Source organism: Hypanus sabinus, chromosome 22 (genome assembly GCF_030144855.1).
Source record: "Hypanus sabinus isolate sHypSab1 chromosome 22, sHypSab1.hap1, whole genome shotgun sequence".
Taxonomy (NCBI): Eukaryota; Metazoa; Chordata; class Chondrichthyes; order Myliobatiformes; family Dasyatidae; genus Hypanus; species Hypanus sabinus.
Window position 1 is genome coordinate 43,986,252 of NC_082727.1, and position 14,203 is coordinate 44,000,454.

Below are 14,203 nucleotides of genomic sequence, written 5' to 3' on the forward strand. Positions count from 1 at the left end.
GCATTGAGGCAGGCTATTCGGTCCACGGCTATAGAAGGTCAAACTCACGGTCTCGTACGTTTGAGACCTTTCAGAAAATTTGTTCAAAGCCATTTCTTTTAGAAAGTGTATCGAAATATTCAAGTACATTGAGCCAATTAAATTAACGTTCGAATATTTATAAAAATTCACGACCGTTTGGCGCAGATTGTGGATTTCGTTTAATTACTTCAAATGTATAGTTTTGAAGAACTTACCGTGGATTTGAGAGAGGTTTTGAGGGCAAGTAAGCCTTTTATTTCTGTGGAGACCAGCTATTGGTATTGAAGGTGGCTTTGCATACAGAGCTAGGAAAATCCATTTAATTGTGATCTGAAAATAAATTAAAGCATCACATCCCAAAGTGAACGGGGACATTTTGTTAAAGAGAGCGCGCCTTAAAACTTCAAAAACTCCGGAGAAAACTAGTGAAATCTCGAAGGGGTGATTCACGTCGTGAGCTAGGACAGATTGTCAGAAACATGTCTAAGTGACAGAGCAGAGGTTTGATCGGATGGAAAGGTCACATTGATCTCTGTGTTAAACCTTACAGAGCAGCAAACAGAAATGAGGAAAAGCGCTGATTCAAATAAGCAAGGTACGGAAGGGCTGAAAAGCGGATTCTCGTCCAGCCCCATTTACTTTGAGCCGCAAAATTGCTTTTGAAAAAGGGCAGAATTTTGTGGATAGAAACACATGTTCTCTTTGTTGCAGTTGTTACCGTCCACAATATTGTGCGAAGTTTAAATTTAAGAATAAGAAATTTGTCTTTCGCCGAGATTACAAACCAAAAGAAAATTATTTAAAGAAGATTAAAACACAAAATAATTGTCACAAACGTCTGTAAATTATAAGAAGGAAGTAAATATTTTAAGGCGAATGAAACAATATGACGAGAGGTCGGATAGTTTTTAGAGGTACTCCTGATGGCATTAAACAACCAACTTTCAATGATATAAAGTGATCCTTTACTTTAAAAGCTATTTTTCCCGAAATATTTACAGCACCTTATAGTTTCAATTCTCCACCCCAAAAATCATCTGGCGTTTATCTCATTTGAGATGCTTCCTAACCTCTGAAATTGACAGTGACTTTTGAGTGAATTTGTATCAACTTTCAAGCACGAATTGAGGGTTATGAAAAAAGATGATAAGCTAATCGGAAGGACATGATGCATTCGGCATCAGGTTTCATGTCAGTAAGTTTTCCCTGCTAAGACACCCGAGCTTTGTGCAGAGTTAAATATGTTAGAAACCCACCCAGATCTGGTTGTTACTAAATGACTAGAGATAACATCAGCCACTTGACCGTGTCCGCCAATTTCGAGCTGAAAACACGGATGGCTCACTAATATTAAATTTAATGTGACATCATTTAAATCTATATCTGACAATGCATCTCTGATGATAGAAACGCGTCACTTGTTACTGAAGCATCAAAGCAGCCGTGGAAGTTCAAGACAACTTTCCCGTGATATGTTGCTGGAGGATGAAAATAATAGTCTAATCGTAAACTTGGTCATCTTCCTGTTTTTTTTTGTTCCCTTCTTTGCCTGATAACTGGGCCATTCTCTCTGTCTCTCGGAGTCTGCACAGTACTTTGGTGTGTGTGTGACCGTGAGTGAGAGAGAAAGAGAGAGACAGAGAGAGTGAGGGACAGGCACCCGCCTCAACTTCAACCTTCATTTTTGCCTACGAACTGAGGCACCTCCTACATTCGAAATCTCGTTCTCGCGTTCGACGCTTGGTTTTGGGGACGGGAAAGGCCGCCGAGAAGTGCAAAGAAAGCAAAACAAGAGATTCTCGATACGTATCAAAATGATCCCAGTCATTAGAAAGACCAGTCCGAAACAGAAAAGACGAATTATGTCCGTTTAATTGTTTGAGAAAGAAAGAAATTTATTTCTATAGCCCATAAACGTCACATAAGTTGAAACTTTGATTTAATAAAATAGTTTACAGTGAGTGGCTATCGATACATGGGCACATTGGTACAGCTTGTCTGCACTGTATTTTTGTTTACACTTTGTCTACAAACGAGAATGATCTCACGGTCACGGGCGCATAAATTCTGCCGGTAGACACAAAATCATTTCCAATCGTAGTGATTTATACGAAAACACGCATCAATCCACTGCCATCAAGTAGCTGTGAACTTTGTAGTGTACTAAATTAAATCGATAGAAGAAACGTTTCGCCATTGGCTGTGTTTCCAATCTTCAGACCTAATCATCTTTTAAATGCCGTAAAGAAGGCAGCGTGTAAAGTTGGCGATATTAGCACTGGAGATTAAATATAGGCGGTAGAATACGAAATTTGCAACTTTGGGTTTCGGGGGTTTATATACAATCCATTGAAGCACATGTAGCAAGATAAAGCTGAAGAAAGGATTCCCACTAAACTCTGTCCATAGATACTTGGCACCATATGCAGTAACAAAAATAGACAGAAATAGTTTACAAAAAATCTCATGGTTCCCATCTTATTAAATTTCACATTCTGAAAACTTGGCATTATTTAGGAATAAGTTACAACTGAAAGACTTAACGCGGACAGGCTGCTATTTATGTATGGTGGTTATAATAAATCTGATTTATCAACAATGGCATAATCTAAGTTATCTAAAGCATAGTTTGGTCAAGAACTTATAGATTTATATATTGAATTTACTATTGATAATAACTAAGGTGATATGTCAGATGACAAGCAGCCAATGTTTACAAAAAGAATTTCGCATAGGGCAGTTGAAAGTATATTATAAATTAGTTTTTTTCTTTAAAAGTGGATATAAAACCGAAGAGCAGCTAAAATGTGATTCAAAACAAGATAATGTGGCAATACGTAGTATAGGAATTCACCAAAACAAAAATACCTAACTAGCCTAACACAGACATAAAATGGTGAGAGAAATCTCAATAAAATCATGGCTGAAAGGAAATCCACTACCTGTACAATCGAATGTACAAAAAACCCTCTCTAGTACAGTATTGATATACAATTTTCGCATTGCACTTCATACATTTTTACATGAGGAAACAGCTTCTTTTGTTAAAAGACAGACAATGTTTTCTGCTAAATATTATAAATGTGAGATATTTAAAAGGTGTAGTAAATTCTACTGTTAGCGTTTGGCAACAAATCTGTGACACATTTTAAAATTGTCCCACATTCAATTCAAGTGTCACAGGAATGTACGAAATGGTGAGGTATGTGTGGCCATCTTGAACAGACTTCAGGCGTCAAAGCAGAATGGATGATGAACAGTCTGAGGTGAGGGCCCAAGAAATACAGCATCAACATAGGTTGGATTTACAAAGATGTCTGTGAGTGTTCTGATGTCCCCGCTGGTCCACTTTCATTAATTTGGTGCAAACGGACTAGAGGGCAGTTTCGCGAAAGATCTTCTCATTTCGTTGACACTTCTTACCTGCAAGGCAAGCAAAAGAGCAGCAAACAAAACCTTGTTCAGTACAGTAACGTACGGAAGTCAGAATAATCAAAATTCAATTGTACCAGCATGTTAATTTAAGGCCCAAAAAGAAGGTTGATGAATTGTAAAAAGTAAAATAAAACATTAATATTTACCACCACATCACTGCACCACACAACAGTTGCGCATATTTCTATTAGGTTTACCTGCCCCAGCAGCTATTCGAAAGAACAGGAAGACAGGCTAGAAGAAGAAAAGAACATGTCACTGAGTTAATGAGACATTGCAAAATACTACAAGCTGGATTTCAAGGAATTAATTGGGTTAACTAAATGAGATTTATTTTAACAAGTGGGAAATCAACAAGCTAAACTATTTATTTCAATGTGATAATTTTAGGGGTGAGTTTGGTGTTTTTGGGAAGGCATTATTAATTAAAGACAGTTAATGATAAGTTATTGATATGCACTTTTCCTTAAAGCATTGCATTTCTAATACAGGGTATGGCCTACATGACTCTCAGCTCCATCATGAAGTGTGAACAATCTGTATGCAAATGAGGCAACAAGTCATAGACGTGCAGATTTGTCACACTTCATGATGGAGCTGAGAGACAATAGGGCCAAAATAAACGACACAGAGAAAATGCAATGCTTTAAGGAAAAATACAGTATCAATAACTTAACATTAACTATCATTAATTAATTCCTATAAAAATATACAAAATTATGAAGTATATAAATAGCGTGGATGCTTTTCCTGCTCAGGTTGGGGAGACTAGCATTAGAGGTCATAAGTATAAGGTGAAACGTGAAATATTTGAGGGAATCTGAGCGGGAGCTTCACTTAGAGGGTATTGCGAGCTGCCAGCAGAAGCGGTAGTTTTAACTTCAATTGCAACATTGAAGAGAAATTTGATTAAGTACGGAAATGAAAGGGTACAGACGGCTATGGTCTGGGTGCAAATAGAAGGGATTAGGCAGAATACCAGGTTGGTACAGATTAGATGGGCCAAATGACCTCTTTACGTGCTGTAATACTCTATGCTTCCATTACCATAAGAAATAGCAGCATTAGGCCATTCAGCCCATCAAGTCTGCCCCGCCATTCCATCATGGCTGATCGCGGATTCCACTCAACCCCATACACCCGCTTTCTCGCCATATCCTTTGATGCCCTGACTGATTAGGAAACTATCAACTTCCGCCTTAAATATATCCACGTGCGTGGCCTCCACTGCAGGCTGTGGCAGTGTATTCCACTGATTCCCTACTCTCTCGCTAAAACAAACTCTCCATACCTCTGTCCCGATAGGTCACCCTTCAATTTAAAGGCTGTGCCCTCTAGTTCTGCATAACCCCACCATAGGAAACATCCTCCCCACATCCACCCTATCTTGCCCTTTCAGTATTCGGTAGGTTTCAGTGAGATCCCCCCATTCTTCTAAATTCCAGTCAGTACAGGAACTCGCAGCAGAACCACCTTTTGGTCTGTTGAATGTGGCAATAGAGGCAGGGAGTCAGTTAGCACACTAGGCATCCTAAAGATTAAAGATAAAGATGATCTTTATTTGTTTCATGTGCATAAAAATACGGAAACGTACAGTGAAATGTGTCATTACGTCAAGTCAAATCAGCAAGAATTGTGGGGGCAGCCTGCAAGTGTCGACGCTTCCAATGCCAACAGAGCACACCTGCAATTTACTAACCCTAACCTCACATCTTGGACTGTGGGAGGAAACCAGAGCACCCAGAGGAGACCAACATGGTCATGGGCAGAACGTACACACTCCTAACAGAGAGCGATAGGAATCGAACCCTGATCAGCAATTTCTGGTGCTGTAAAGTGATTGTCTCAACTGTTTTGCTATCGTGCTGCAACAGTGGATTTGGCTTCTGATTTGGAGCAACCGGGCAGAAGTCTTTACATGCTGAAACACACCAGGAACCTTTTAGCAGCAGCAGAGGCACTCATATTAATGATTACATGTTACGTAAAACAAGTTGTAATAGTTTTCAATGAGACAATAGGATAAGACATTGGAAAGGCTTTATTGCATGTAAAATTAAAAAGCTATAAATTTCTCCAGGTTTACCTCAGCCTGGCTCTCATGATGACCTAAAATTAAAATGAACTAACATTATAGCATGTGCACATAAATCTTTCTGAAGCTCAGGTCTCCCTTGCTTTATTAAAGTCCTGTTTCCCAGCTGCCTGATATAGATGTGTTACTCCTTTCGCTTCTTTCTTATGCTCCCCTGATACTGCATCCTAACTCATTCTGAAAGTAAAGAAGACCATCTACTTATGAGCTAAAAGGGGAGAGGCCCAAAAGGAAAAGTGAGAAGAAAGGTAATAGAGAGAGGTGAGAAGGGGGGAGGATAGTGAAAGAGCTTATGATGCAGAAAGAGGACATGCAGAGCAAAGGGTAAACAACGAACACCCATTAGGAAAGTGTGAGAGATGTGGGGATGTGTGGAGTTACCAAAACAGAAGCAGAAGAAGGAAAAATCAAATCACTGCTGGAGAGCAGTGATACCAGTGAAAGAGTGAGATGTGGGACATCCAGAAGCCAAGAACATAATTGGGGAAACAGAGGGTAAAGTTGAAACCATTAGCTGCATGATGAAGGGGAAGGAAGATGAAAACAATCTTTTGAAAATTTACCATTACTATCATCTTCCAGTGGAGGGGTGTAAGAAGTTGCGTGTTTTTCTTAAATGGTGCCGGCCTGAAAAAGTTTGAGAAAGACCCAATACCCAGTCTTGTTAACTGTAACAACAATGAAAAAAATATTTTTGTTACAGTTAACAAGACTGGGCATTGCTTTGAGCAAATCTTTTTGCGAGTGGGACAGATGTGGAGACAGCATTTAGATACAACAATCATCACTTTTTAGCTCTGATGAAGGGTTTTCAGTCTGAACTGTTTTCTCTTCCCACACATGCTGCTCGACTGGCAAAGCTCTTCCAACATTTTCTGGTTTTTGTTCAGCTTCCAGCATCTGCAGTTTTAATTGTATCCTACGATTATTTGGTAGTGGTGCCTCTGAGTGGCTTTCAGTTTTTTCACAAATTAGATCAGTGACTTTCCTTTCAAATTATACTGCCTCACTTGATAAAATCTTACAGTTAATACTGCAGCCACTTCTCTAATAAATTATACTGAAGTATACCATTTAATGTATTTAATAATATAATAACCATGGACTGGGTTCAAATGGCCTCTGTTATTGAGAATCAAATAGTAATTTAATCCTGAAAAGTACATTAGCACACCTCTTAAATAAATGTACTCCAATTTTCTTCCCCTTATCTTGCCTCTTTTGTTTTAAGCAATTTTGTTTGAAACATAAATTATCCAATTTACCTCATTAACAATAAAGTTATGTCAAGTTAAACTACTTCTCTTACAAGTAAGTTCTTCTAATTGTTCAATGACAAAGTTGGATTGTTAGAAGGACAATGTGAATCTAATGATGTAGCTCTAACTCTTAAGACCAATTTGGAGTTTACATAATTGGAGGCAAATATTTATCTTCAAACATATGCAAGAGTTTTGCCTGCCAGAAGTATTCACCTCTGCATATTTAGTTCACTAACTTCTTTGGAAGCAGGTGTAAAGGAGTGAGAACTTTTGATGAACAATACTCTTCCATGCATTCTGTCCGAACAACTACTCGAGATTTTCCATTCCTGATAATTCTACCTATGCAATTGAGAAGCTGGGCAGATCTGGCCCTGGCTCGAGTTAAGTTCTACCTTTGGCTATCTAACCGCAGCCTAACCAGCTACTTTCTGAGATACTGTAGCACCTTCTACTGGACAACGGTGCACTGTTTTATTGATTACTTCCATTTCAAATCATCTGCTGTAGAATCACCTTCCTCCTGTGCATTAGTTCTGTGTTTATGACTAAAATTCCACGTTTTGCTTTGGGCTTTGAACATTCCTTTGTTGATCCACTGTGCAAGTTCCATTAATGTGCCTTTCCCGGCACCATTCCGTATCCAGGACCTTTTGCAACAATTTGGAAACTTCATTTTGATGTTGCAAGCAAATCTGCTCCAACTGAAGCTGTTACATTCAAAGAGGACGTTAACAGCCACCTGAAACATAATGTGAAATGGGACACAGCCACATCCACAGATATGGGAAAAGTTCTCCCGTAGTTCTGGGAAACCAGAAGAGTATTTCTATCCTCAGCAGATTTTCACATAGGGATGCTGATTCGCTGTTAAGGGGAATTGATCAAGTTATTTCACTGAGTGGAACCAGCCTACTCCTTATATCAATAAAACCTACCGCAAAGCAAACACATTTGTTCTAATAATGGCTTAGCTTAGTAAAAGTTCCTTTCTTTTGACCCCTTACTATACACTTACATAAATTATTATAGCATTAGTGATTTTTTTTGCAACAGCTAACTTAATTTTCAATTACTGTCTGCAATTATCCCATAGTTAAATTCTGCTCACAAACTTGCATGCTAATTATTTTTCTGTCAGGCATATATGAATCCATACAAATGCACCGGTGATATTAACTTTTCACTTTCTTGATAACCACATAAAACCCAAGGACAAAAGGAAGAGGTTATGGTGCAAATTAGCAACCCAGGGCAGACTGGCTGCACCAAAAATTAAACTGGACAGCACTCAGCGTGTAGTCTTGCAGCTTTTAGAGTGTGAAATTAAGAAAATTTAACTCATTAGGTAGATCTGATAAAATTGCAGATGAAAAAATAGTTTGAAAATACATTTTGCATACTTTCAAAGTCTGCTGCTCTGAAATGTAAAGTACCTGTCATTGCTTAGGGAAGTATTAGGTAATTGTCTTCCATAATCTTGGGTAATCAAAAGTGGGACTAAGGACAGATCTACAGCACTCTCCTACACAGTGGTGATTGCATCTGACATAATCTGGAGTCCAGTTGAGGACAGCAGAGTTAATTGTTTGAGATGAAAGTTGACTACCGCTATCAGAACCACTTCCTGCAATCTCAGAGTCACGACAGAAGAGGCCCTAGAACCTGAGATTGTTTCATCAGCCAAGCTGAGTGATCCCCCTTGTCAGGAAAGACGTTGTCCCACAAGAGTAAGAAATCCTCCATAGTGATTAAATCCTTAGGCCTGAATGGGCTAAGTTAAAATTTACTATGCTGTGGATATCTGTATATAGTAGTTGTATTATATAGCATACTGTGGATATAGTTGAGATGCATTTTCTATTGAGTTGGAGTTTATAGCTAAATAGGGAGGAATATTGTATATTTAATATTCAAGTAACATTTGAGTAATCTTATATATACATTTGTTGATTAAGCATTCTTGTTCACTTAAATAACTCATTACAGGTTATATGTAAAAATACATGAATTGCCTACATCATCATGCTACCATGTGATATGCCTTGCTTAAAGTAAACGTGGAGTTAGTCCCGTGTCTTCCCTTGAATTAATTTAATGTTTTGAAATTACAAAACATGACAGAAACCAATAATAAACTCCAAAAGGTGACAACACGAAAGCAAAGGTGAACTGTGGTGGTGCAGGGAGTACAGCGCCAGGAGGAGCAGATGAGGTAAGCAAGAGCAGTGTCTCAGGCAAAACAGCGACAGTGGACAAAAAAAGAAAATTCAGCTGGAAAGACTTATGGGAAACAGAAAGAAGAAAGATTAGCTTTCTTATAAGAACAGTTTATGATGTTCTCCCAACTCCCAAAAATCTGACCCAGTAGCTCGGTGAAGATCCAGCTTGTCCTACTCTGTGGAAGAACAGCAAACCTCAAGCACATCTGCTCGTCTTGCAGTGTAGGCCTCACTCAAGGGAGATACACATGGGGGCACAACCAGGTCCTCAGAGGTTTGGCATCCATTGTGGAGAAGCAAAGGCTGAATAACAACTCTAAGCCCCATATGACTGGAACCACCATCCCTTTTGTCCGACAAGGACAGACTGTGCCACCCTCAGTGACTGGGCTGGTGTCAGGCCTACTGGAGCCTGCTCCTGACTGACAAAAGGCTAATATTTCCCCCGGAGATAGCCACTGCCACCCTCAGCCAGACTAGGTCTGAAGGGTGTAGTAATCTCGGAGCTCACAGAGCCCTGCGGAGACGCAGTTTGCGAGGTGTATGAGCAGAAACATGTAAGACACGCTGAGCTGACCACAGTTGCTAAGCAGCGTGGATGGAAGGTGCGGAGTTTCCCAGTAGAGGCTGGCCACAGAGGATTTGTGGCTACTTCCATGGTCAGACTGCTGAAGGGATTGGGAGTCCGAGGACAGGGCCAGCAGCAAGTTAAGAAAGAGCTCTGGGAGGCAGCTGAGCGAAGCATCCACTGGTTATGGATGAGGAAGAGTGACGGCAGCTGGGCCCTAAAATGACCCATGGGTGGCCAGCTGTGAAAGGGGGTGCACCTGGAACACCGGATCTCACTGCTGAGCCCTCTGGAGATGTAGTTGGCTTAAACTGACGAAACATCTAAGAAGGGGGGTGCCCACCTGATAACCCCCAGGAAGCATCTGCCACCCACTAAACCCTACCTCACGATCTCTATGCTATGACCCGAGTTAGGATCTGCTTATCAAAGGGATTATAGTTGCAGCTATTTGGACCCTGGTCAGACCCCACTTGGAGTACTGTGCTCAATTCTGGTCATCTCACTACAGGAAGGATGTGGAAGCCATAGAAAGGGTGCAGAGGAGATTTACAAGGATGTTGCCTGGATTAGGGAGCATGCCTTATGAGAATAGGTTGAGTGAACTCAGCCTTTTCCTCTTGGAGCAACAGAGGAAGAGAGGTGACCTGATAGAGGTGTATAAGATGATGAGAGGCATTGATCATGTGGATAGTCAGAGGCTTTTTCCCAGGACTGAAATGGTTGCCACAAGAGGACACAGGTTTAAGGTGCTGGGGAGTAGGTACAGAGGAGATGTCAGGGCTAAGTTTTTCACTCAGAGAGTGGTGAGTGTGTGGAATGGGCTGCCGGCAACGGTGGTGGAGGCGGATACAATAGGGTCTTTTAAGAGACTTCTAGATAGGTACATGGAGCTTAGTAAAACAGAGGGCTATAGGTAAGCCTAGTAATTTCCAAGGTAGGGACAAGTTTGGCACAACTTTGTGGGCTGAAGGTTGTATTGTGCTGTAGGTTTTCTATGTTTCTATTGAAACATCTAGTCCTATGAGCGACAATTATATTGAACTGCTTTCTGGGGCTACACTTATGGGCTAGTCGTAGCACACCCTTGGGTGTGTTGGTTACTAATGCAAATGATACATATCACTGTATGTTTCGATGTACATGATGAATAAGCTTAAATCTTGATTCACCATCATGGAATTCTTCGTTTTCAATTTCAATGCGTGAATATAATTTCATAATTTGAATATCCTTTTGTAGAGAATAAGGCAACAGTGTTTGACAAATAGAAAAGTCACATGTGATGTTCCACAGAGGACAGCAGACAGGTTTTGGCAAATTCAGCACCCCCATGTGAATTTGGAAAGGTCTTGTCCACCGGCAGAGCCCTGTGGCAACTTCCTGGCTGCTCTCTTCTGTTGGTCACTGCATGGTCTCCCAACAATCAGGAGCTTGCTATCAGGACCCCTAAAACCCCTAACAATCAGGACCCCCTAACACTTCAGGTCCCGGGTCAGTTTATCTAAAAGTGTTTCGTGTGGTTTTATTTTTTGTTTTAATTTCTACTTCTTCTTTAATCCTTAATTTCTATTATAATAGATTTTAATGTTTCTGAACCAAGATACACTGAAGTGCTGACAACTTTGCTATGTCAAATGTAGCAATTAACGCGACACTGTTACAGCTCAGGGCGTATCAGAGTTTGGAGTTCAATTCTGGTGTGGTTCTGTAAGGAACACATCCTCCCCATGGAATGCATGTGTTTTCCCTTGGTGCTTTTGTTTCCTCCTACAGCCCAAAGACTTACCGGGTAGGTTAAATGGTTATAGTAAGCTGTCCCGAAATTAGGTTAGAGCTAATTTGGGTTATGGGGTTGCTGGGCCAGTGTGGGTTAAAGGGCCATAAGGGTCCACTCTGCATTATGTCATTAGGATGAAATAAAATAAGTAAACACATAATAAATTTCCTCGCCCTGAGATCCACAATCAATTCCTTGGTCTTATTGACATTGAGTGCAAGGTTGATGTTGTGACACCACTCAGCCTGCAGCCACCCTGTGATAGTGTGGCTGCCCCCAGCCGCTCCAATTTCAAAGACACATTAGCTGGTAGGTTGCAAAGCACAAAACACTGGAGGAATCAGCAGGCCAGGCAGCATCTATACAGGGAAATGCACAGTCAACGTTTCAGATCAAGATCTTTCACTTGGACTCAGAGAAAGTGAGGGAGGGGGGATCGGGGGAGATAGGGAATGGAGGAGAGAAGGGGTGAATCTGTGAGTACAGAAAGGAGAATGGGAGAGTGGGATTGATGTCAGAAATTGGTAGCAAATGGTGATAAGTACTGGTGAATCAAGATACAAAATAATTGTCAGAACATGTTAAAAGGAATGAATCATTTCAATATCAGTCATACTTTTGATGCATTAACATCCGATTGGTAAAATCTCCATGTGGAGATGGGATATTGACAGAACAGATCTGTAGCTGTTCACAAAAGTAGCACCACCATTTTCTCAAGTATAATTCAAGTGAACAAAACCCACTGGCCTAACAGTAGCACCCTCATCTCCTGAGCGAATAAAACTAAAGAGAACAGGCATTTCGTCAGAACTCTCTCTGCTGACAATCTTTGAAGTATTTGCTTATTCACAGCCTACAAATTCAAAACCAAACCCAATTATCCTTATTTATGAATACAATCAACATCAATGCATCTCAACGACGACTATCAGCACTTGCAGGTTTGACAATGAGCACTAACAACAGAGTCTGAATAGCCTCAACATTCGATTGGAAGCCCAGAGGTCAAAGCCCATTGGCTGAAGCCTGGAGACAGGAGCTCTGTCCTGGAGATGCGTGTGGGTAGGGTGGGAGGGAAAAAAGTGGCTTGTTTTACTGTTGTTGTTTTGTTTCTTATTGTGTTCTGTATTGTTCTGCCAAGCATTGTGGGTATGGCTATGTCGGTTTAAGAACACTTGTAGGCTGCTCCCAGCACATCCCTTGGTTGTGTTGGTTGTTAACGCAAACAACACTTTTTACTGTATGCTTTGATGTATAAGTGAAGAAATAAATCTGAAACTGAATCACTGGTTACAGTGTAGAACTAATGGGTGAGATCATTACACCAGTTTCATTTAAATGCATCCAAGGGAATAGTACTTATTTTAATTGGACAATGCATTTTTCCTGTTAGCTGCATTCTTTCTAACATTGTTTCAAACTAATAATTAGATTTTGATAGTTAACATAGAACAACTACATACCTTATGGCAAATATACCATAATGGAAATAAAAATAATTGACATGCCACATACCATAGTGCACTGCTACCAATAGAGGAAACAATAGCATTCATTGCATTCAATAGAATCGTTGAATTCAACAACAAAGTACTCTTTACCTTGTGGTCCCCCATGCAAACATTTGGCCCAATGTTGTCATAGATAACTGACTTCTCATCGTTTTCAGCCTGTAAAACAGAGATCACTTTCTTTAGACACAGAGTGGCTATTCACAGCAAAGACCTTTGCACAATTGCTCAGCTGCAAAGACAAATATTTAGACGCAGTGAGAACGCAATCTACAAGAGTTTCAACAAGCAAGTAGAGTTGGAAGGCTATCCTTGCATGGATTTGTAAAAACTCTTCTGAACATTTGAAAGTTAGCCTGATTACAAAATAAAACTATTGCATTAGGTAAAGGTGGGGAAAGAGAGGGGAGTGGATCTAGGGCGGTGGTAAGCAGGTGTGGGAGGGTAAATAAAGATAAGCAGTTACAAGGAATAATAGCAAAGGCTTTTGTACCGCATCCTGCTGGCAATCTGCTGACATCAATGATTTTGTTATAATACCTCCATTCTTTCATTCTTTGTGATTCAGCAACAGAAGTGCTTGTAAGGACCCCTTGCAAAGGACTATGGTTACAAGCCAATACCACAGGATTGCTAAATGTTTTGTACAAATCAGCAAATTAAGGCTCAAAACTGCTAATAATAAATACTGGTATTTACTCTTTTATGTGTTCAAGTAGTTAAGCAAGAAACACTAGTTTCCATTACTGTGGTCTTCTTAAAACATTGGAGTATTTCAAAAAAAGGCCACCAGCAGATCAGTTCAGAGGACAATATCCTCATTATAGCGATCTTTTACTATTATGCAGAACCTCTGTTCTGACATAATTCTTCCCCACTAGTAGATATAATTGGATACCTGATGGCATCATTCCCACATTTGGCATTGTCCATTTTCCTCTTCTTTATGAATTATCTTACTTATAGATGTGCTTTTAAGTTTCTGCTCTCAGACATTTGTAATTATTCAGGAAACTATGTTGTGGTTTAATCCTGTGGTTTCAATTTTTTTCTGCTTTTGGCCTACTTGAGACTTTCATTCATCTCTGTGGCCCTCACAGATGGAAATGGGAATTGGGAATGGTGGGGGGGGGGGGTGCATTACCTGAAATTCGAGAAATCGATGAAATTTCCCATTTCCTTCTCTCACCCTATCTCCTTACCTGCCTCTGGTGCTCCTCTCCCTTCCCTTTCTTCCATGCCCTTCTGCCCTCTCCTACCAGATGCCCCCTTCCCCAGCCCTTTATTTCTTTCACCAATCGTCTTC

General features: G+C 40.3%; 1 protein-coding gene across 1 annotated transcript in view; it reads right to left on the bottom strand.

Moving 5' to 3' along the window:
- Nucleotides 1-1,876: 1,876 nt before the first annotated feature.
- Nucleotides 1,877-14,203, bottom strand: part of LOC132379570 (inositol polyphosphate-5-phosphatase A) — a 480,579-nt gene continuing 468,252 nt past the window's right edge. Inside the window, exons 14-16 of the mRNA XM_059947633.1 lie at nucleotides 12,988-13,056; nucleotides 3,603-3,690; nucleotides 1,877-3,444 (exon numbers count right to left, since the gene is read on the bottom strand). Coding sequence (XP_059803616.1) covers nucleotides 3,610-3,690; nucleotides 12,988-13,056 — 150 coding nt within the window. The 3' untranslated portion in view covers nucleotides 1,877-3,444; nucleotides 3,603-3,609. The remainder of the gene's footprint in view (nucleotides 3,445-3,602; nucleotides 3,691-12,987; nucleotides 13,057-14,203) is intronic.